At 32.3% G+C, this 23,227-nt stretch overlaps 2 protein-coding genes across 13 annotated transcripts in view; both read left to right on the plus strand.

Annotated features, from left to right (window-relative positions):
• Positions 1-4: 4 nt before the first annotated feature.
• Positions 5-3,930, plus strand: LOC133203739 (large ribosomal subunit protein uL10-like). The gene is made up of 3 exons (XM_061339521.1): positions 5-505; positions 3,401-3,541; positions 3,790-3,930. Exons 1-3 carry the CDS (start codon positions 62-64, stop codon positions 3,898-3,900), a joined length of 696 nt encoding a protein of 231 aa, XP_061195505.1. The 5' UTR covers positions 5-61; the 3' UTR covers positions 3,901-3,930.
• Positions 3,931-9,219: 5,289 nt separating this feature from the next.
• LOC133203731 (tyrosine-protein phosphatase non-receptor type 12-like) overlaps positions 9,220-23,227 on the plus strand; it is a 34,763-nt gene continuing 20,755 nt past the window's right edge. For all 12 annotated transcript variants that reach the window (XM_061339501.1, XM_061339499.1, XM_061339504.1 and 9 more), the window contains exons 1-9: positions 9,220-9,411; positions 11,735-11,843; positions 12,791-12,867; positions 13,827-13,961; positions 15,546-15,617; positions 19,182-19,399; positions 19,776-19,842; positions 20,135-20,212; positions 22,160-22,264. In XM_061339501.1, the coding sequence (XP_061195485.1) occupies positions 9,298-9,411; positions 11,735-11,843; positions 12,791-12,867; positions 13,827-13,961; positions 15,546-15,617; positions 19,182-19,399; positions 19,776-19,842; positions 20,135-20,212; positions 22,160-22,264 (975 nt within the window). In that variant the 5' untranslated portion in view covers positions 9,220-9,297. The remainder of the gene's footprint in view (positions 9,412-11,734; positions 11,844-12,790; positions 12,868-13,826; positions 13,962-15,545; positions 15,618-19,181; positions 19,400-19,775; positions 19,843-20,134; positions 20,213-22,159; positions 22,265-23,227) is intronic.

Consider the following 23,227-nt stretch of genomic DNA (forward strand, 5'->3'; position numbering starts at 1 on the left):
AAAAAATGTGGAGTCACTGACAAGTTTATTAGATAATCTGGCTGCACTACAGATTGAAAATATGGTGCAAAAGGAAAGACTGAATAAAGCAAAGGAGGAAATATGTCTAAATTTTGAAGACAAAGTAAAGAGAGTCAAAGCCCTGATAGACGAAAGGCATGCCCAGTGGCTGAAAGGTTTTGATGTCGCTCATAAACAACAAACTGACACTATCGATACTGTATCAGATGAGTTGAAGCGGTTTAGTACTACAGTTAGAGAGGCGAAAACATTACTTTCCTCGGTTTTCGAGAATGGCTCAGAAATACAACTCTTCATTACACAACAAAAAATCTCGTCTCAAATCTCGGCCCATTTTGATAGACTAGAATCGTTGCGTACATGGGATTTTGCTGAGACGTATTCTGAGACGTACACTGACATTCAACAGATCTGTAGTACAGGCCAGATCGAGGATGTGAAAATATCCCTTAAGTCCAGCAATGCTCTTCCTGTAATTTCAAAGGTATATATAGATACTCCAAACTTTAGTAACATTCGAAATTTTAAAAGAAGTCTGATATTCCGCCATTTTTTAAGTTCACCTTTGTATTTCCTACAGATATTTCCAAGGCCTAGATATTAATCATCTAAAGCGAAATCCTCCCATGTGTTCTTCATCCTCTTGTATCAATATGAGGGAAATTTAGTTACCCCTGATCAGTTCCAATTACGACAGAACTTCCATTATGAATTTCCTCAAAGAGTAATGCCGATTTTTTTTTTCAAATTTTCTACACGAGAAGAAGCTAAGAAAACTCTTGATTTGGGTTTCAATTTGACATTTAGAATATGTTTTATCAATTTTAGTCGTTCAAAATGAGCTTTTCCACCACATTTCTTTAAACGATATCGAATAGTTTTGTCTTGTTTTCAAATATCATTAAACATAAGTGTCATAATTTCCGAACATTTGTAGCAAGACTGGATAAATACAGCTTTAAACAACCAGTCGGAAACAATTTTTAAGTGTACAGAAATTGATAATGTAAATTTTGGCCATTGCCGTGAATTAGCTAATATTAAATTCCAATTAAGAAATAAATAACAAGTTTAAAAACTTCAATGGGAATTGAAGTGGGTCGGTCACGTGATCAAATCCTGTGAAGGCCGAAGGCCTTCTCAGAAGATTTGATCACGTACCGACCCACTTCAATTCCCATTGAAGTTTTTAAACTTGTTATTTATTACTTATATATACATTTGAAATGGACAATCGAATGTAATCGAATATAAATATTGCACTAACTGTACGTCGTAGAATTTGACAAATTACGCTAGGTGTAAATCGGCTTGAAAAGCGGTTACGCTTCAAATTCATCTGGCAAAGGATTGTTTTGAAGGGAATATTCTGTGAAAGGCTACTTGTGATCAATTATAGTGAGCATATTGGTGTCTGGAAATTTTTGTATTCATGAGAACCCATATTCGATGTTTAAAAAACACAAGAAACACGTCCGATGTTTGATACTAAAAAGTTGGAGGAATTTCGATCGGAAAGGGATGGATAGAGACACTTGTCCGGACCAGATAACTTCAAAAACATAAATTCTACGATTTCAGTAAGGCATATTTATTAATTTATGATGTTGACATGGAGACACTGCACGTCACAACGATCTCGATGATGGAGGTGTGCCTACCGAACTTCCAAAGTGCAGTGTTTGTCAGCTGTTTGTGGCGTGATTGCATTACATTGATATTTTTCAACAGATTTTCAAATTTATTGTGAGTAAAGTTTAATGAAAGAAAATTATAGCATTCTGAGGTCTGCGAGAAAAATAAGGGTAAACGTTGAGACTATGCAGCTCAGACATGAAACTTATAACACGTAGTTTTCTTTTCTCTATGTAAAATCGATCAAGAACTGTATTAAATACTCGTTTACATTGTAAATAAAATGATTATTATTTTACTTGCGTATTTTGTACATTTTTATGCATGAAAAACATGCTATATTGCTTAGTGGAGTAAGTCTTTTTAATGTAGATATTACTACGCTGTGCGATTAGGTCACGTAATGACCTATGACCTTCGAAAAACTTCATACAGGTATGAAGATATTTGCTTTCTGCATGTTTATATAATAGAGAGATACCACAAATGTATATATTAGACTTTGAAATTCCTGGTGTGTCAATATTATAGCTGAACTCAGAGGGTTCTTTGCAAGAAAGAAAAGTTTAGAAAAAATGGTATAATGATAGAAAATTGTTTGAAAGCTAATGTATTTTGAAATATGCTAAAAAATAAAGACTTTGATAACGTGGGACAAAATATTTCAAAAATATTCATTTTCATTCATGTGTCGACGCAATGTATCTCAGAGAATTCTATTTTATAATCAGATGTTTAGCTGAATAAACTAAGACGCTAATAGTAAACTAACAACTTAAGTATATTTATGTTCCAAAATTCGAAATTCGGCATCTTTGGTATGGATTTCTCCCATCAATCTGATATGCAAGAGTATGTTCTGTGTACAATCAATCTTTAAACGAAGGCAGGCAACTGACAAATAAGTTGATGTAACAAGGCTTTTAATGGTCTCCTTAATAGTCAGAATTTTGTTAACTTTATTGTCATTATCATAATGACCCAGGTTTGCAAATAAAGCCTATCTTTGTGTCATATTTTGACAAAAATGCTTCATACCAAATGTTAAGCTACTTTTTCTACTAATCTTTTCTACGGATTTCATTGTCCTCTCAAAATCTTTTTCTGATATTTAATATATTAGTCGTTTAAAACACTTTTATTGATATATGTTGATTTTGCTTGGCTGGTCGGTTGCTTTTTTAGTTCTACTGGTCGAAAACTCGAAGACTAAATGTGGTAATAGATATCTGTATCTATCTGTCTGTCTGTAGATAACTTTTCTAAACGTTACTCCTATAGCAGTTCAAACGTCGTTAATATTTCGACAACAATAAGATACATTATATCTATATGAGATTTTGATATCGACGGACGACGTTGCCATGGTTACCAAACATTTTGTGTTTTTGTAAATGCTTCTACCCCTGTGGTTTTGATTTTGTTTCCCTAAAACTTCTACCCCTGTGATTTAGATTTTGATTCACTATAACTTCTACCCCTGTGGTTTTGATTTTGTTTCACTAAAACTTCTACCCATGTGGTTTTGATTTTTTTTCACTAAAACTTTGAACACAAGTAGAATAAACCAAAGATTACAATTCTATCTATCTGCGTTGCCATAACTACTAAGTTTCAAGTCAAGATGCAACCTTTCTCTTCCTTTATTGCAAGCAGAAAACTGAAGAGTGTTTGGTCTTATGTGCTATATATAAACCAATCATTTATACTTGACTTTATTCTGAAATCACCCTGTCTATTTTAGGAAGTAAGAACCATCACTGCGCTCTCCCACGTCAACGGGTACCCCACGGCTGCCTCTGTTTTCCTCTCTATTGCCAACGGTTTTAAGAGGCTCCTGGCCATTGCTGTGGAAACGGACTACACTTTTCCAGAGGCTGAAAAGGTTTTTTAAAAATATTTATCATTTATTTTAAATAAATAAAAATGACCATCAGTTACATCTGATCGATACTGTAGGTACAGCTGTATACGCGATGTTGTGTATTGTAATATTGTGTTGCCCTGTGTTTGCAACGTTGGATATTGTAATAATGTGTTGCACTGTATATGCAATGTTGGGAATTGTAATAATGTGTTGCTTTTTGTTTACCATTATATGATAGGTTTGAAGAATTTGTTGTAATTTTGCAGACCAAGAAATACTTGAAAGATCTCAGCTGCCGCTCCTTTGGAGAAGAAAAGGAAAAACTAGAGCCAGAGTTGGAATCTGAAGATAGCATGAGCTTTGGGTTGTTTGACTAATAGGTTGAAAATAAAATCTTACATTCAGATTTTCTCTCTGTTGGTTGTTTAACGAAATGACAAACGGATACTTAATAAAGAAAAGAATAGTTTTATTTTGAAAGTTTTCCAAATAAAACAAAATTGTTCATGTATTTTATGGCGGAAATTACGAAAAAATGCCTTTCTCACAAAGATTGTTTTGGATTTGTGAGACAAGTTAAGTAATTATTAATGTATACTTTATTAGATAGTTTGTATATTATCTATAAAGCCAAACGATGCATTGAACAATAATGTAGGCAGCGGGCGGTTAACTTATCAATATACCATTATCACCTGCATAATGAATTTATGTCTCCCAGTTGATTTGATGTGCATGAGCATGTTCTACGTATAAACATTTTATAAAACGAGGCAAGGTACTGACAAATAAATTAATGATACAAGACAAGGATATCGAGAGTCTCTTTTAAATTTAACATTTCGCTATTTCTTTGGTCGGTATAATGACTTTGTTTGCAAATACAACCTGTCATTAAGTTGAATGTTGACTGTCGTTTTTCATATAAATTGTTAGGCCTTTATTTTCATATTGAATTGTCCACGAATTTTCTCCGTTTACTCGATCATGACAAATTAAGGGCACACGGCGGGTGTGACCGGGTCGACAGGGATGTTTACTCTTTCAGGTCACCTCATCACACCTCTGATGTTTTCAGTGGATCCCACCGTGTTTTCTTTCTCTGCTCACAATTTGTATTGTTTTGAGCATGTTAACCCTTCATTATCTTAATATTTCATATACCAAATATTCATCAATTCAATATGTTCTAATCTTATGACTGACAAGTTAAGACTGAGTTTCGTTTTATTTGCTGACTCCCTTGATCAAAAAAGTTTTGTCTCTGAACTATGAATAAATATTTGATATCCAAGCTATGATGTCAGAACAATTTTGTTGTTCAAAATGAGACTAATCAAGTTTAAAATTATGGTTTGCCGCCCAAACAAATGAATTCCGTAGCAATATTAAAATGCCACCTATGGAGGCAATAGAAAATAAACTAGATAATGGATAACTGGAGAATATCAGTTATTTATTGATGATATTGTGTATAAAGAGGATGTTACAAAAAGGTGTGACCGATCGACAGGGTATACTTAATCTTCCATGGCACCTTATCCCTCATCTGAAGTTTTCAGGAGACCGTGATAGCTCTACCCCCAATCTGTGTTAATTATTGAGACTTTTTTGACATTAATACTAGCTTTTTGTTATCTTCATATTTCATAAAAGTAATGCATTTGTAAATTAAACAAAACACACGCACACACTCACACACACAAGCAAACAAAAACATTCAGTTTGAAAAAAGTGCAGAAAACCCCTTGGCATTTGATAAAAATAAAAGATGTAGCAAACCCTGCTTTAAACGGGATTGAAGAGAAACAAACATTCTGAGAGTATTGCATTAGCAACACTAGTTCCCTACCGGCAAGTTTTATCGGGTTCCCATTAAAAATTGAAAATGCCGTAATTCTGTCAAAAAAAAAAATCATTGAAGCGGAACAAAATGCAAACTTCATCTATAACTCGTCAAGGTAAACCCACAAATTCAGCTCAATATCTGCAAGTGTTTATAAAAAAAATGTGGGAAACCCTTAAAGTCATATATGGCGTATTTTTGATAAGTTCAGACTTAAAATTAAAAAGATCTTTCTATTTGTTTTATTACTTTATATAAAGATAGAATTTTCCTGTAAATTACACAATTTAAATCAATCGCATTTCATAGAAATCAGAAATTTAAAATAATAACTGATTTATTTACCGACTCCGCATTTAAGTATCAGACACAGTTTAAAGTCAATTTAACTATAGAAACGTGGGGATATTCAAGTTCAAAATCGGTGAAAATTTTAATTTGAACGTAAATAACAAATATCATGATCATTTACACTCAATCTCGTATTTTTATTACATTTTCAATAGTGAAATACTGTGATTTATTTATTGAATAAAAGTGATATTCTCTCACAGTGTGAAAGAATACCAAAAATGATATTCTCTCATGACGTCTCAACCGCTCAACTATGACGTCAAGCTTATGACACTGTGTTAAGAAAAGACAAAGGCAAAGGGAAAATCATAGAAAATGTAATAAACAGAAAATTCAATGTTTTGTAGATGAATATGGTATTTATTTCACTCGTGAGACAGGATTTTTTGATATTTTCACTCGTGCTTCGCACTCGTGAAAATATCAAAAAATCCTGTCCCACTCGTGAAATAAATTCCATATTCATCTACAAAACATTGAATATCCTGTATTTATTTTTTAGCTCAAGTACGCCATATATCGCTTTAAAAATTAAAAAGTCGTAAGTCCGTCAAAAAATCAATGAAGCGGAACGAAATGCAAATTTGATCTGTAACTCATCAAGATACACTCATAAAAAAAATCAGCTCAATATCTGTAAACATTTAGAAGAAAACTGCAGAAAACCAAGTAGAACAAACTGACAGACAGACAGATGGACAGAGGGTCAGACAGACAGACAGACAGACAGACAGACAGACGAGGAGGAAACCTACAGTCCCCTCCTCAATGATAGAAATAATCATCCGATAAGAAAGATGATTTTAATTCATCTTGCTATGGAAAAAATGGATAAATGTCATAAAGATTAAAAAAAAAAGTAGTGATTAAAAATTTGTTCACTTGCGTTCTACAAATTCAAAAGATTAACTGGAGAATTTTGAAATGCATCAAGTAAAGCAAAATATATACTGGTGATATAAAAAAGATGTTGTGATATAAAAAAAGATGTTTCGATATTTAAAAGTCATGAATGAAGGAGTTATAAATGATGTTACACATGCAGTAGTGATGAAAATCAGGATTTAGTATTATAAGTGACATGTACATGAAACACGACGGTATTCTAGCTAGCTGTGGAAATTTTTTAAGAGGAAATAAATGGTTTTCTCCAAAGGCGCCATGTTAAAGAGGAAGTTTTACCAGTGCTGATATTCTTAAAAATGTAAAATAATTCAAATATTCAGGCAATACATTATAAAGAACTGGTTAAGATTAGAATAAAATTTCCCTTCCATATCATCTTTCTTTGGTTTCTTTTTATCATGGATAATTACGCTATTTTGAGAGAATAAGACCGTGTACTACTTAGTCGTAATTAATTAGCGATAATTAATTCGTTCAATTGTGTAAATCGCACTTCACCAGAGTACACCCGAGAGACCGGACGTATTTCATAGCGGTCCGGATTTCTTTCTTTATAACTGGTTATAAACTTCAAATTAAACATGTACCATTGTAAATGCATAGTGTTTGCAATTGGTAGTTTAGTAATAGTGCTAGTTTTTTTTCTCTGTTTTCTAAATTTATATGTCTTCTTAACTTTTTTCTTTGTCCTGAGGAAGGGACTGGTCGACCCGAAAATTTCACATTTTTTATTGTTCGTGTCGTTGGTCATTTTTAGTGCTTTAAACATACCCCTCCCCCCCCCCCCCTTTTGGCATTGAAACGAAACAACAATAGCTTTGGTGTAACAATTCATAATACCTGTAAAGGAGTTTACATTTCATCGGGGGGGGGGGGGGGAGGGGGTGTTTTAAAAATATTTTCTGTTTTCCATTGATTTCATTATAGTAAAACACAAGTTTTACCAAAAACACTTCAAGTATAATTTTAGTTTTCCCGGATAAGTTATGTTCTATGAAAATTCATGAATATGAAAAATCATTCAAATGCTTACTTTTCTACATGTAAATTGAGTTTTAGGTAGCCTGTAGAACAATACATTTTTTTCGCTGCTCTCTCTTGATTTATATATACAGAGCAAAAACTACATGAAAACTGAGAATTACAAATTAAGAAACATTTTTTTCAGTGGAACATTTAGACATAAAGATGTTTGGAAGGCACTTCTCAATATATAACCAAATATATGAACTAATCATGCAAACAATTTACATGTACACTTATGCTTAATGGAGGCCAGGTACATATAAATAAATAAATAAATAAATAAATAAATAAATAAATAAATAAATAAATAAATATTTTTAAAAGGAAATTTAATAAAAAAAGAGAGACATTTTCAATAATTATCCAATTTTTCGTCAAGCTTGAAAAGAGTTTCACTGGATGAAAAGTACAGTTTCCGCTAAACTGAAACTATATGAAGAACTTGCTGAAACTTGATGTAGAAGGGATATATAAATGGCGCAGTGGTGTCGTATTTCCTAGGAGTACTCCCAAAAGGGTGCAAGTGGAAAACAAAAGTACAGTGAAAGAGTAAATGTATAGACTCAGGCGGATATATGGCCTTCTAATCATTAGTAATAATACGGTTATTTAGAAATGCAATATTTGGATGAAAAATTAAGTAATATGCAAATATTGTCAATTGCCTCTCTATATATAAAACATAAGAATTTTTTTTTAAATTAGATTCAATTCTAATTGTGAATTAGTTAATGGATACAGCGAGTGGGGTTATACAAAGAATTTATCTATAATTATGACTAACCTAACCCCATCCTATGGTCATCATGAACCCTGCATGGGGACATGTATTTCACCACTTTGGCAGCTAGAGGAAAACTATAATCATAAAACAGTTAGCCAGATGTCGTGAAGCAAGGGGAAACCAAGAATGCACTTTCAAAATATGACCAACTAAACCCACCCAGGCGCCAAACCCTCCGGGACCCAACTAGGGTCTTGAATATTACAATTTTAGTAAAGGGCTTGGTTATCCTCTCATTACACAGTTGTACGTTATATAGTGGGTGATTTCCTCAAGTAAAATGTTTCACAACTATGACTCTAAATAATCGTGCATATAACACAAATTGATAAATAGTCACACGTGTGCCACATATGTATTTAAACTTTTTTATTATTATTATCAATAAAAATATTTTTTAATTAATATAGTGATAATTTTAAATAGCATATTCTCAACATATTTCATGTATGTTTTTATTATTTTGATTCAAACATGCATATCTTCATAGGAATAATAAACAATTTCTAAGAAAAAAAATCCTACCTTTTTTTTTTACTTTTAACGGTGGTTAAACAAAGTTAAACCAGAAATAGTTTTTTTTCTTTTGAACAAGAACTATACTTAATATTAGGATTGCTGAAGTAAAAATATTTCTTAGGTAGGAATGAATAAAAAAATTCTAAACTTTAAATGTTTATAATAGGTCTATATCAGTGTATATTAATCTGTTTTAAATGGTTGCAAGTTTAAAATACGCGAAACAGGAATTGAAAAGAAAATAATATCTTTCGGGATCGGGATCACGTGATACACGAAATTAAACTTCCGTAATGAACGAGTCAATAACACCACCGCAGAAATCAAGCTGAATAAAAGATGGATGAACCTGCTAAAAAACTTCGCCAGGCCCTTGAGAAGTTCATCACTCATGTGGACGACTTGATAGAAGAGGAAGATCCCGCGGGAAACGGGTTTAACCGAGAGTACAGGGTAAGTAGGACTGTACCCCATCGTCTCGGACGAATGCACACACAAACCGTATACAGCTGAACCTTTTTATGCTTATCCCTAACTTATTTTGTGATCTGAGTACAATTGATTCAGTGTTTTATTAAAAAAAAAATTATAAAATCCCAGATGGCGGTAGTAAATTGATGTTTGTTTACATATGATATCTGTACGAGTTATCGCTCATTAATCATGTTTCCTGCTTCTGACCAATGAGCACCTGTTTTTCACCTGCCCCTAACAGGATATGTAAATGGGGGAAAGTTATTAGAATTAAAGAATGATTTATAATCGAAAATATAAATTGTTGCATTTTCAGGTATGTAGTATTCATTTTAAATTATTTATAAACATATACAAGCATTTGTGATATTTAAACAGAAGGAAAAAAAGATCAAAGACATTATCATGTCATTGTTTTTTTTTGTTTGTTTGTGTGGTCCTATCTTCTAATATGATCTATTGGATTTTAGTTTTATAGTACAAGTATATAATCAGGGACGTATATAACTAAGTATATGCATCCCAGATATAACATATTTTTATAGTACTGGGTATTTAAAATTAGCATGATTACTTGAGCCTTTAATTCAGTATGAAATCATAGGAAATATCATTTTGAAAAATATTACAAAATACTGGAAAGTGATATGCAGGGCTTTCAAAAAGATTACAAATGGGGGTACTTTTACAAAAATGGGAGGTACAGTACCTTGTGGAAGCAATTTTAAATAAATATTTTTTCAAATTTTTCTCCATTAAATATTTTGGCCGGTACAATCATGAAAAGTATCGAGTACTGGTAGATTTGAAAGGCCTGGATATATGTATCCAAATAATTACAATTCATTGTTACTGAAGTGATCTGTTAATACAATGACCCTAAAGACATTTAAAAGTTATTTTCCATTAAATTAATTTTCATTTGGGAGAAACAAAACTTTGGACGAATTAAGGATCTTTTATTTATTTATTTTTCTAATTAAGCCCTTTCAAAACTTTCAGTGTGTACATGTTCATCTAAATAAAGGAAAATATTTGTTGCTTTTTATGCAAAAAAAAAAAAAAAATTGATAAAATAATTTCCTTCCAGCTCTCCAGTTTCTCTGTCATCTGTGTTCACTTTTAGAGAAACGCGGTGAAGAACACCGATAGTTTATGTTACTTACGCCTAATGATAATATTGTCTTTTTAATGAATAATCATAAAAATTGTCATGGGCATAAACATGATAAATATAATAATAATCCTTTGTTCCCATAATGAATCAAATATGACAATTTCCATATACTTGGAAACAATTGATTTCCATTTGAGTGGGCTTTAAACCTGTTTTGTGGAAAGTTCAACTTCTAAATGTGCAGAGTTAGAACTTGGAATTTTTTTTCCGAAAGTAAACATGAAGCAAGAAACCTATATACATAAAAATACAAATATATGTACATAAAGTAAAATATTCCTATCTGTAAAGTATTTATAATCCATTTGTTCTAGGATTGCATAACAAAAAAGTTTCCATCATTTAAATATATAAATTTACAACAACAACTGTTATGAGTTGAGTGGCACATGGGTTAGAGATAGATCTGACTGACATTTAACCAATTGTAACAATTTTTATCACTTCAGTTTAATCCTGCAATCCATTAGTCTATCTTCCTTCTTTTATCATGTTTATACCAAAGTATGGTTTCTGCCAACAACTTTTTATGCTGCACCAAATATGGCCAGGGCATATAGTGTTTGTCATGTCTGTCTTCCATCCTTCTATCCTTCTGCCCATCCATCATTTGTCTGTCCTTCCTTCTCACTTTACATTTTAGCTCAATTTCAAGGAAATTTTCAAGATATTTTTTTTAATAAAAACTTCTTTTTCTGATACATATTGATGAGAGCTATTTAACTACATCAACATTTTGTTGATCTTGACCTTTCTTTTGACCTTGAACTCACCTTTCTGAATTTTGCCTTTAGCTCAATTTCAAAGAAATTTAAATTTTTATCTAAACACATGAACTGATGTGTATTGGTGTGAACTATTCAAGTGTGTCAAAAATGTATGTCCTTGACCTTACTTTTCTTTATGTTGCATTTAGCTCAGTTTCAAAACTATTCAAGATATTTTTATGTAAGCTTATGCACTGATAAATATTTTGGTGAGAATTTTATTAACTGTTTCCATTTTTTTTTTTTACCTCAACCTTCCCAATTACCCTTGACTTGAGTTTGTGAAACAAGTATTTATTTGAAATGGAAAGTAAATACTGAATCTTGTGTGTTAAATGCTGATATTTTACAATGACAGGAACTGAGAGAGCTTGCTGCTCATCACAAAGAACAGGACACATTTCCTGCCAACTGGGGAAAACAGCCCTACAACACAAAGAAGAATCGCTACAGAGATATTGTACCATGTAAGTCATATGGAGATATTATAGAGATATTGAACCATGAAAGTCATAGATGTAATAGAGATATTGTACCATGTAAGTCATATAGAGATATTATAGAGATATTGTACCATGTAAGTCATATAGAGATCTTATAGAGATATTGTACCATGTAAGTCATAGATATTATAGAGATTTGTACCATGTAAGTCATAGATATTATAGAGATTTGTACCATGTAAGTCATAGATATAATAGAGATATTGTACCTTGTAAGTCATAGATATTATAGAGATATTGTACCATGTAAGTCATAGATATTATAGAGATTTGTACCATGTAAGTCATAGATATTATAGAGATATTGTACCATGTAAGTCATATAGAGATATTATAGAGATATTGTACCATGTAAGTCATAGATATTATAGAGATATAAAACTGAGGCATATCTGATAGAGATGTACAATTTTATACAGATAATGAACCATACAAGTCATTAGACATTGAATTACTGAGGCATTGAATTACTGAGACATTGAATTATTGAGACATTGTGTAAGTTTTACAGGAAATGCTTCCTTTAAATTTTAGCCAATACAGATTTACATGTAAATGATAGGGATGTTGTATCAGGTATGGTACAGTGAACTTCATTATCTGAAACTTAAAGGGACCAAGATAAAACTTCGAGATAACTGAGGATTCGAGATAAAGAGGGTAATACACATTGAGTAAAAGGAATGGCCAGCTTACTTTGACACATCCCTGGTATTCAAGATATCCCTGTTTGTGATAACAAAGTTTAATTGTATATGTAAATTGTAAACATATTATACCCTGTAAGTAAAATAACTGAGGCAGGTGTACATGGTCAATTGTACTGATAGGGCCCTTGCTTCCTGTAGTAAGGAAAAGAAAATTGGAAGTTATGTTGTGAAACAGTGATGCTTAGGATTTTTTTTTTGCAGTTGATGACAGTCGAGTTATCCTTGAAGAAATTGAAGGAGAGGAAGGTTCAGATTACATAAATGCCAGCTACATACTGGTAGGTATAATTACCTTGTAAAGTAATTAAATCTACAGTTTAAATATAGCTACATACTGGTAGGTATAATTACCCTATAAAGTAATTAAATCTACAGTTTACATACAGCTACATACTGGTAGGTGTAATTACCCTGTAAAGTAATTAAATCTACAGTTTATATATAGCTACATACTGGTAGGTATAATTACCCTATAAAGTAATTAAATCTACAGTTTACATATAGCTACATACTGGTAGGTATAATTACCTAGTAAAGGTATTAAATCTACAGTCTATATACAGCTACATACTGATAGGTATAATTACCTTGTAAAGGTATTAAATCTACAGTTTATATACAGCTACATAGTACATACTGGAAGGTATAATTACCCTGTAAAGGTATTCAATTTATAGTTTATATACAGCTACATATTGGTAGGTATAATTACCTTGTAAAGGAATTAAATCTACAATTTATATACAGCTACATATTGGTAGGAATAATTACTGCACGTAGGTAGTCAGTGAAACTACACTTTATATACAGCTACATACTTGTAGGTATAATTACCCCACATACATGTAGGTAGTAAATCTACAGTTTATAAACAGCTACATACAGTGATACTGGTAGGAAAAATTATTTTGTGTCGGTAGTAAATCCAAAGTTTATATAAAGCTACATACTTGTAGGTATAATTACCCTGCATAGGTACTAAATCTACAGTTTATATATACAGGTGCATCTTACTTAATATTAATTAACTTCTGAACAATTTAGAGTCCAAGAAAATGTGATTCTTTTCTTATATCTTTGGTAGTAATTACAAACTGAGAAAAATACATGCATACAGATATCACAATATAGAAAATTTTTATCTGTGGTACATTTAGTACTTGACACTTCAGAGGTTTATTGGCCTTTGATTTATTTATAGAACATCCTCAATAATCTCCCTTTGATTTATTTTTAGAACATCCACAATAATGACGCTTATATAGCATCCCAGGGGCCCCTCCCCACCACGGTGGATGATTTTTGGAGGATGATTTGGGAGCAGAAGGTCCGAGTCATATTAATGGCCTGTAAAGAAGTGGAAATGGGCAAGGTAAAAAATTAATGAGGAGTGTACTAGATAAATAGTGGTGATTAAGAAGTTCAAATGTGCAGAGAAGAATTCAGAAGTTAGCCTTTGTTAAATAGGACAGACATTGTAAGATACTGATTGGTCAAGGAGTATAAAGGTGAGGTGTAGGCTACTGACTGGTCAAGGTGTATAAAGGTGAGATGTAGGATGCTGATTGGTCAAGGTGCACAAAGGTGAGATGTAGGATACTGATTGGTCAAGGTGTACAAAGGTGAGATGTAAGATACTGATTGGTCAAGGTGTACAAAGGTGAGATGTAGGATACTGATTGCTCAAGGTGTACACAAAGGTGAGGTGTAGGTTACTGATTAGTCAAGGTGTACAAAGATGAGATGTTGGTTACTGATTGGTCAAGGTGTACAAAGGTGAGATGTAGGTTACTGATTGGTCAAGGTGTACAAAGATGAGATGTTGGTTACTGATTGGTCAAGGTGTACAAAGGTGAGATGTAAGTTACTGATTAGTCAAGGTGTATAAAGGTGAGTTGTAGGATACTGATTGGTCAAGATGTACAAAGGTGAGATGTAGGATACTGATTGGTCAAGGTGTACAAAGGTGAGGTGTAGGTGACTGATTGGTCGAGGTGTACAAAGATGAGATGTTGGTTATTGATTGGTCAAGATGTACAAAGGTGAGATGTAGGATACTGATTAGTCAAGGTGTATAAAGGTGAGTTGTAGGATACTGATTGGTCAAGGTGTACAAAGGTGAGGTGTAGGATACTGATGGGTCAAGGTGTACAAAGATGAGATGTAGGATACTGATGGGTCAAGGTGTACAAACATGAGATGTAAGTTACTGATTAGTAAAGGTGTACAAAGGTGAGATGTTGGTTATTGATTTGTCAAGGTGTACAAAGGTGAGGTGTAGGATACTGATTGGTCAAGGTGTACAAAGATGAGATGTAGGATACTGATGGGTCAAGGTGTACAAAGGTGAGATGTTGGTTACTGATTAGTCAAAGTGTACAAAGGTGAGATGTAGGATACTGATTGGTCAAGGTGTACAAAGGTGAGATGTAGGATTCTGATTAGTCAAGGTGTACAAAGGTGAGATGTAAGATACTGATGGGTCAAGGTGTATAAAGATGAGATGTAGGATACTGACTGGTCTTTAAATGGGTTGTACATTGATGAAGATAGGGTTGAATTGAAATGAAATCCAGAGTACCTGATTATTTCTGAATTGAAGCCTTAGTTATTTTAAACATACTTTAATTAATAGTTTATACTGAGATTTGTATACTTATGTATTATACAATGTCAGTTGCTTTCATTAGATCATAAAATTTTACATGTACTTATTATAAGATTAAGATCAAGTTTTTGATGAGAGTATTTAGGTACAAGTAGAATATAGTTTTTTTTTTATTCTGCAGTGAGTGGTTAAACTATATGGAACTTCTACAATTTACAATAAGTGTATCCTTAACAGCTGACAAATGACATGGCTGAATTTAATTTGTTTCCATATATATATATATATATATATATATATATATATATATATATATTTGTATGAAAAATGGGTTAAATTTTTTTTCAGAAAAAATGTGCGAAGTATTGGCCATCCAGTAAGGAGGAGGATGAACAATATGGAACCATTAATGTACATTTGGTAAGATACCACTTATTAAATATAAAATCCACTCTTGGTTTGTTAATTTGTTAGAGAATAGGGACATAAATGAAAATGCATTTACTAGCAATTTATATATGAAATGAAATTCAAGCACACATGAACCTTAGTTGAGTGAACTATATGAACTTTGGCATGATAAAAAAGGAAGTTTTTTTCCCCTCGTTGACTTATTTTTCTTGGGGATCTTCCTGAAACATATTTAAACTATTTTTGTCAAAATTACGCTGTCTTAAAAAGTACCTGGCACTGTCATAATTTGGTTGAATCTCAATGGGAACCAAATTTTGTTTAATATTAAGCATGAAATGGTTAGTTTTCACTATGAACATGATGAAATTGAATACATGTATTTCATTCAAAAAATATTTATTTTATGGAGAAAAAATATACTGTGGTTTCATTAATATTCGTGGGCATCAATTTTCGTGGATTTAGTAAAAATTACAGTTTCGAGGATACGTAAATTCGTGGATAATAGTGCTAACAGAAAAAAAAATCGTTTTCTTCTCATTTTTTCTCGCGCCTTATGCTTTAGCGGGAACCTTCATGCCATTTACAATGTTAAGAGTATGTAAATATTTAAAAAGAATTACATGTACTAACAGGTGAAAATTCTTTAATTTATTATTTATATATTACTCATCTGTATTTTTAAAAGTCGGAACCTTCAGGAGTTTACAACTCATGGTATAATAATTAAGGTTGAGGCATTCCATGTACCGTCTCCAATGTAACACTGTGAACTCGCATGACTAATTAAATATCGGATATTGAAACAGATTATTAAAAACAATTCAGACGTTTATTTAATCAACGTTTCGGGAAAAAGATGTGCAAGCATCTCAAAATATTAAGACATTTTGAATTTTATCTTATAGGCGCAAATACCTGCATACGGACGATAACTAAGTTGCAGGACTTTCGCAACATACATACCCGTTACATAAAAAAAAATGTTTCTAAATAAACAGATAAAAGACAAATTACATATAGCAATGAATTGTTTTGATAATTTGTATGAAATTAGCCTGTTTTGAACAGAGAGTATTTAAGTATTTCTACCTGAATTTTTATAAATTTTTTTTGTTTTCATTGTACAGGTGATAATGGGGGTTGGACCGTTAGATTGTTCGAGAATAACAAATTTAACACATTTGGAGTAATACCACTAATTGGTATGCACCGCGTTGGCAGATCTACGTGTGTTTTTCTTTAATCTCCGTGCAGAATATTAAAACATTTTTACTCAAAAAGTCCAGATCATTATCTAAAATTATTTCTTCCTCTTTTTTAACTGATAAAATACGTTTATAAGGTCAACCTGTTGGGAAAAGTGGGGGTTGCATATATTAACGAAAGTCGGAAAGGACTTTTTAAAGGTTTATTCTAAATCAAAATGGAGGCACCAAATTTCGATGAACATTTGATTTCGTGGATCGACTCAACAACGAAATCCACGAAAATTGGTGTTCCACGAATAATGATGAAACCACAGTAATTCAGTTTATAAATCTGGATTATAATTTTAGAATGGATATCAATTTTCAAACTTAGCCCCTATACCAGGTATAAGGGAAAGGTTGACAATGTGGAAATGTTGACAATGTGGAAACGTTGACAAAATTCACAAATGAATTAAGATTGTTAGTTTCTTTAATCGTTAAATTTATAATCATTGTTAAAGAAGAAATTGAAAAACTGCTGGAAGAATAATGTTTAATTTTGAACTGCAAACTTTGTATACTAAGAAATCATTAAATGTTCAACTCATAATTATGGCCTCTTTTTTCAGTAACTAGTCTTATGTTTGTGTTAAAATGTTGTTTGTACAGGTAAAAAATCCAGATACACCATTTACAAATAAAACGGATATAATTATGCAGGTTTTATTACATCCTAAATAGTTATAACTTGCATTTTCATTTATGTGATTTTGAATTTTTTTTCCACTGTAAGGTAGGAAACAAAAGAGAAAAAAAAACAAACAAACAAAAACGAAAGAAAAAAAAACCCAGCAGAGTTCATAAAATTGCTGATGTGGGTATGTTTAATGTTAAATATAGTTTCAGTCAAGATAAAATAATAACTTCTCTTAAGGACATACACAATGTAGTTTGAACTTTATTGTCTTTTCCCCTGGAGTTGAAGAGTTCCAATACTTAAAGGAACTGTGTGTTACAATTTAATGTGTATATATACTGTTGTACGCTTCTTCTAAAACAAGTTTGGATAAACAAAACATGTAGAATATATGTTTAGTAATTTTTGTGTATTTTTCTTTGAATTATACGAGAATTTTCAATAATTGATATCATTTCAAAAACCCTGGTAATACATGCTGATTTTTTGTCTACGAACATTTGATGGCACTGTAGTCTTAAATTAAGAATATCTTGAAAAATTATCAGTAGGTAAGGTACCTTGCGTATGTCCTTAAGTAACATTTAATATCCTAGGTTTTGTTTTTTTCTAGATACATGTACATGTATTTTGGAAATAAGAAAAATTTCCTGTTCAAAGATTTTTTGAAGTGATATCATACATATTGTGTATGTACATGTGTATATACCATGTAACTTAATATTTTAAATAATGAATTTACAATAGGTAGGGAAATAAATGACATTTTTCTATTAAATGCAAAATACAGGGTACTTTAATTTACAGTATCCATGTTTATTCATGTTTAACTTATTCCATGTGACAGAGTAAAAACTACACATTACTATACATGTGTCACTCTGCTTTTAAAATGATTTATAGTATTAGATCCATACAATTTACCTGCATTTTATTCAAAATAACTCTTAAATAATGAAATAACTGTAAATAAAGAATAACTGTAAATAATAAAATAACTCAAATTGTGCAATGACTTGGTTTGTTTTCATAAAGATTTAAGTATGTGTTGTGTATGAGTCATGAATCCTTTTTCTGTGAGCAGTTTGTATCACTGCAGACTAGGTACTGCAGAAATTCTGACATACTGGTGTTATATCTATTTTTACTGTAGCCAGCTGATACAAAGTTCTAGAGGAGAGGTTGTTTTGGGGATTTTTTTTTTGTTTTTTTTTTATTTTGGTGCAAAATTCCTCTTTGTACTGTCTGGTAACACTTTGATAGTTTGTTTTTATATTGAACTTTATTTATGAATTAGTGAATTGAAGACTGCCTTCCTAAAGTTCAAATTTATCCAAATCTGTCATTATACACACTGTCAGCAGGAACTGATGATAAGAATAACAGATAACAGCTGTAGGAAGCACATGAAGTGTAAAATTAAACTTTGACTCGCAGTTTTGTCAATATCTGCTAAATATGGACCTTCTGAATAAAGTACATGTGTAATAATTGATAAAATAAGATTTATTACACAAGCATGACAAGAGTGAATGCCCATTATCTCTCTCTTTGCATACCAAACTTGTGAAATTTACTTCACCTTGGAGCAGGATTCAGGTAGTTTGGACAGGGATATAAAAATCATATCATTTGTAGAGACTGACATGAGCCTCATAATCTTTGGTGATAACTTTTCAGCAAGAGGAGTTTTGGTTGGCAGATGACTGTGTGGAGAGAACGTTAGAGGTGAAGCGTGGTGGTCAGTCTGACCGTCGCATTGTCACTCAGTTCCAGTACACTGGCTGGCCAGACCATGGAATTCCAGATGATATTGATGTCATCCTGACCATGATCGCCAAAATGAGAGAAATCCGTTCCCATGACAAAAACTTTGCACCTGTTGTTGTACATTGCAGGTTCTGCAAAATTAAACATTTGGTTTAAACACAGTTTTATTTTTAGTAGTAATAAAATGAGCCCTTCTATTCTATAATGCAGATCTTAATAGAGACTTGAATATATATTAAATATGAAACTTAAGTAATACTCATATGGACAAATTCAGGGAAGAAATATGAAAAACATCATAAAATTTATGGTTCCAAAATTTTATTTACCATTGAAAGTGTAAACACAATAAAACTTGTCTTATCCAGATACTGTGTATTCCAAAAGCTTGCCTATTACAATGTTAACTCCCTTTAATGTTGTCTAATCTGAATGTTGTCTGGCCAAATGTAATGTATGTCCTATTATATGTATTCTAATGTACTGTTACATTTATGTTCACAGTGCGGGATGTGGGAGAACGGGAACTATCTGTGCTGTAGATTACGCGTGGGATGTTCTAAAATGTGGGGTATGTTTTGTTTAGTGATTTTTACTAAAATAAAGGGTTCATTCTTTAATTATTCTGTAGAAAAGTCTCAGTATGGAATATGTGAGTATTCAAAAGAAATTTTTGAAAAGTTATTATTTAATCATACATGTAATTTACCAAATATTCTTCAGTTATAGATACAGTGTAAACAAAATTGGTATTGAATGATATGCATTATGTTCAAGTTTTAAAAATTCAGGATTTTTAAAAGTTGAACGATTTAATAAGGAATGAGAGAGTGTTTAGTATATTTTTCTTTTGACTTTCCCAGAGGTTAGACTGTGATTTTGATTTGAATGAAATTGTGAAGAAAATGAGAGAGCAGAGGCAATCCATGATCCAGACACCAGTGAGTAGCATTCATTTCTAGTTCATTATTATATATGATCCAGACATCAGTGAGTAGCATTCATTTCTAGTGCATTATAATCTATGATCCAGACACCAGTGAGTAGCATTTATTTCTAGTTCATTATAATCTATGATCCAGACACCAGTGAGTAGCATTCATTTCTAGTTCATTATTATCTATGATCCAGACACCAGTGAGTAGCATTCATTTCTAGTTCATTATAATCTATGATCCAGACACCAGTGAGTAGCATTTATTTTTAGTTTTTTCTCTGAAACCGGTCAACCAATATCAACCAATTTTAGCATAAAGCATCTATGGGTAAAGGGGAACAAAAATTATGAATTTCATGGCCCCTGTCCCCCTGGGGCCTGAGGGGTGGGGCCAAAACCAATACAATTAATGTAGTCTTTAAAATCTTCTTCTTTACTCCTGGACATCAAGCAGTCAAACTGTTGGCATGATTGTAATAAGCATTGAGCCCTCTACCAAAATTATGAAATTGATGGCCTCAGGGTCAAGGGTTCTGGTGCTAAGGTGGGCTCTATTGATCATATAGTGAAAATGCAATTTTTCTACAAAAATATTTTCCTTTGCTCCTGGGTATTATGCAAACAAACTAAATGCATAGTTATGATGAGGAAGGTTGCCTCTTCCAAAATTGTGAATTTCATAGCCCCTTGGTCAGGGGTTCTGGGTGTTAGGGCAGGACTCTTATTATTATAAAGTAAAAGCCTCTGGGTTAGGGGTTCTAGTGTTAGGGCGGGGCTCTAATTATTATATAGTGAAAATGCATTAATTCTCTGAAAATCTTCTTCTCTCCCCCTGTATATAATGAAGATAAACTAGGTGCATGGTTATGATGACCAAGGGTGCCTTTTCTAAAATTGTGAATTGCATGGCCTCTGGGTTAGGGGTTCTAGTGTTAGAGCATGGCTCTATTGATTATATAGTGATAATGCATTAATTCTTTTAAAAAACTTCTCCTCTCCCTCAGTATATAAAGCAGATAAATTAGGTGAATGGTTATGATGATCAAGGGTGCCTCTTCCAAAATTGTGAAATTTTTGGCCCCAGGGTGAGGGGTTTTGTGGGAGGGGGGCTCTGTTGATCATATAGTGAAAAGAATTATTTCCTTGAAAATCTCCTCCTCTGCTCCTGGGCATCTAGGAGGCAAAAGTGTATAGAAAGTTGTAATAAGCAGGGGTATTTTTACCAGATTTTGAAATTCTGTACCCTTTGGTCATTTTATTAAATAGATTAACTTTTAAGATTTGTTATTGAGTACTAAATTAATATTTTGCTGATCCCTGATTATCCTATTTCTCTTGCTTTTGGGTAACATAGCTTTATTTATGAGCTTATTTTGTTTTAATCTATGGATTGTTACAATTTACTCAGAGGACCATTAATGAACTATACATTGTGGATTTTTGTACAAAGTGAATAATATCAACATTGAAATTTGTAGGCATACCTTGTGTAATTTAGAGACATGTAAAAAGAAATCATTTAATGATTTTTTTTTCTTATTTTCATCTGAAATTGATAGGTCACTGTTTATTTAAATAGTGCCTTATTCACATTATCAACAGCTGTTTGAGAAGGCTCTTATTGCTTCCTGTGTTTGAATTAATGATAAAGATCATAAATCAAGTAAAAAGATATGAAAAATACTGCAGAGTGCAAATTGTACCTTTACACCAGGAAATCCTAGAGGCTTTCCTTTTCCTCCATAGATGTAACATATCATAAACTAACTTCTCTATGTGATAGATTGGTCTTCGTTCTTATATGAATTACTACAGAATGAATTCATTCTCACAAACATGAAAAAAATAATTTCCTATTTTACATTAAAGAATTACAGAGATCCAAAGAAAGGTAGTGAGTTTGCATATTACTCTGATAGTTGCCTTAAAGATATTTGTAAAAATTTCCTAGGACCAGTATGAGATGGCCCACCGCTGTGTCAGGGAACTATTTCAGCAGCACATTGAGGCACTGGATGGCAATATTTACGCCAACTTTGAACCACAGCCTGGACACGTAAGAGACTTTATAAAGCTAAACAATCTGTCTTATCAGTTACTGTATAAATTGAGGAAATTCAAATGAAATCAATGCAAGGTGAAACTAAACACCTCTCCTTGGAAAATTAGCGAATTATGTCTGTAGTTTATTTTTATAAGTCCTGCAAATGATGTTGGGGGAGGGAACCCTGTAGAATCTTAGTCTTCATGGGAAACCAATATTCATGGAGTTTGTGGGTTACCCTTACTCCAAGATTTACATCCTCACAAAAAATTACTATTAAATTATTGAAGAGGTCTTTTAAATCTCTCTGTGTACATGAGTTACCCATGAATTACATCCCCACAAACCAGTGAAGTTTTGGTTGCCCATGAACATAGACCCCCATGAATTCACCCCCATGAATTAAAACAATTCCACAGTATAATCAGACTTATCTGTCTATCTGTTTAATCAGGCTTATCTGTCTATCTGTATAATCAGACTTATCTGTCTATCTGTTTAATCAGGCTTATCTGTCTATCTGTTTAATCAGGCTTATCTGTCTATCTGTATAATCAGGCTTATCTGTCTATCTGTTTAATCAGGTTCATCTGTCTATCTGTTTAATCAGGCTTATCTGTCTATCTGTTTAATCAGGCTTATCTGTCTATCTGTTTAATCAGGTGTATCTGTTTAATCAGGTTTATCTGTCTATCTGTTTAATCAGGCTTATCTGTCTATCTGTATAATCAGGCTTATCTGTCTATCTGTATAATCAGGCTTATCTGTCTATCTGTATAATCAGGTTTATCTGTCTATCTGTTTAATCAGGCTTATCTGTCTATCTGTATAATCAGGCTTATCTGTCTATCTGTTTAATCAGGTTTATCTGTCTATCTGTATAATTAGGCTTATCTGTCTATCTGTATAATCAGGTTTATCTGTCTATCTGTTTAATCAGGCTTATCTGTCTATCTGTTCATCTGTCTATCTGAA

The sequence above is a fragment of the Saccostrea echinata genome, unplaced genomic scaffold, assembly GCF_033153115.1.
Source record: "Saccostrea echinata isolate AGI-Se365-2 ecotype Australia unplaced genomic scaffold, CSIRO_AGI_Sech_v1 ptg000051l, whole genome shotgun sequence".
NCBI classification, from domain to species: domain Eukaryota; kingdom Metazoa; phylum Mollusca; class Bivalvia; order Ostreida; family Ostreidae; genus Saccostrea; species Saccostrea echinata.

Excerpts from the sequence above, each read along its gene's own strand:
- LOC133203739 (XM_061339521.1), top strand. The coding sequence starts at position 62 with ATGGTGCAAAAGGAAAGACTGAATAAAGCAAAGGAGGAAATATGTCTA. Across the intron at positions 506-3,400 it reads CTCTTCCTGTAATTTCAAAG|GAAGTAAGAACCATCACTGC; the intron begins GTATATATAGAT and ends TGTCTATTTTAG. Across the intron at positions 3,542-3,789 it reads CTTTTCCAGAGGCTGAAAAG|ACCAAGAAATACTTGAAAGA; the intron begins GTTTTTTAAAAA and ends GTAATTTTGCAG.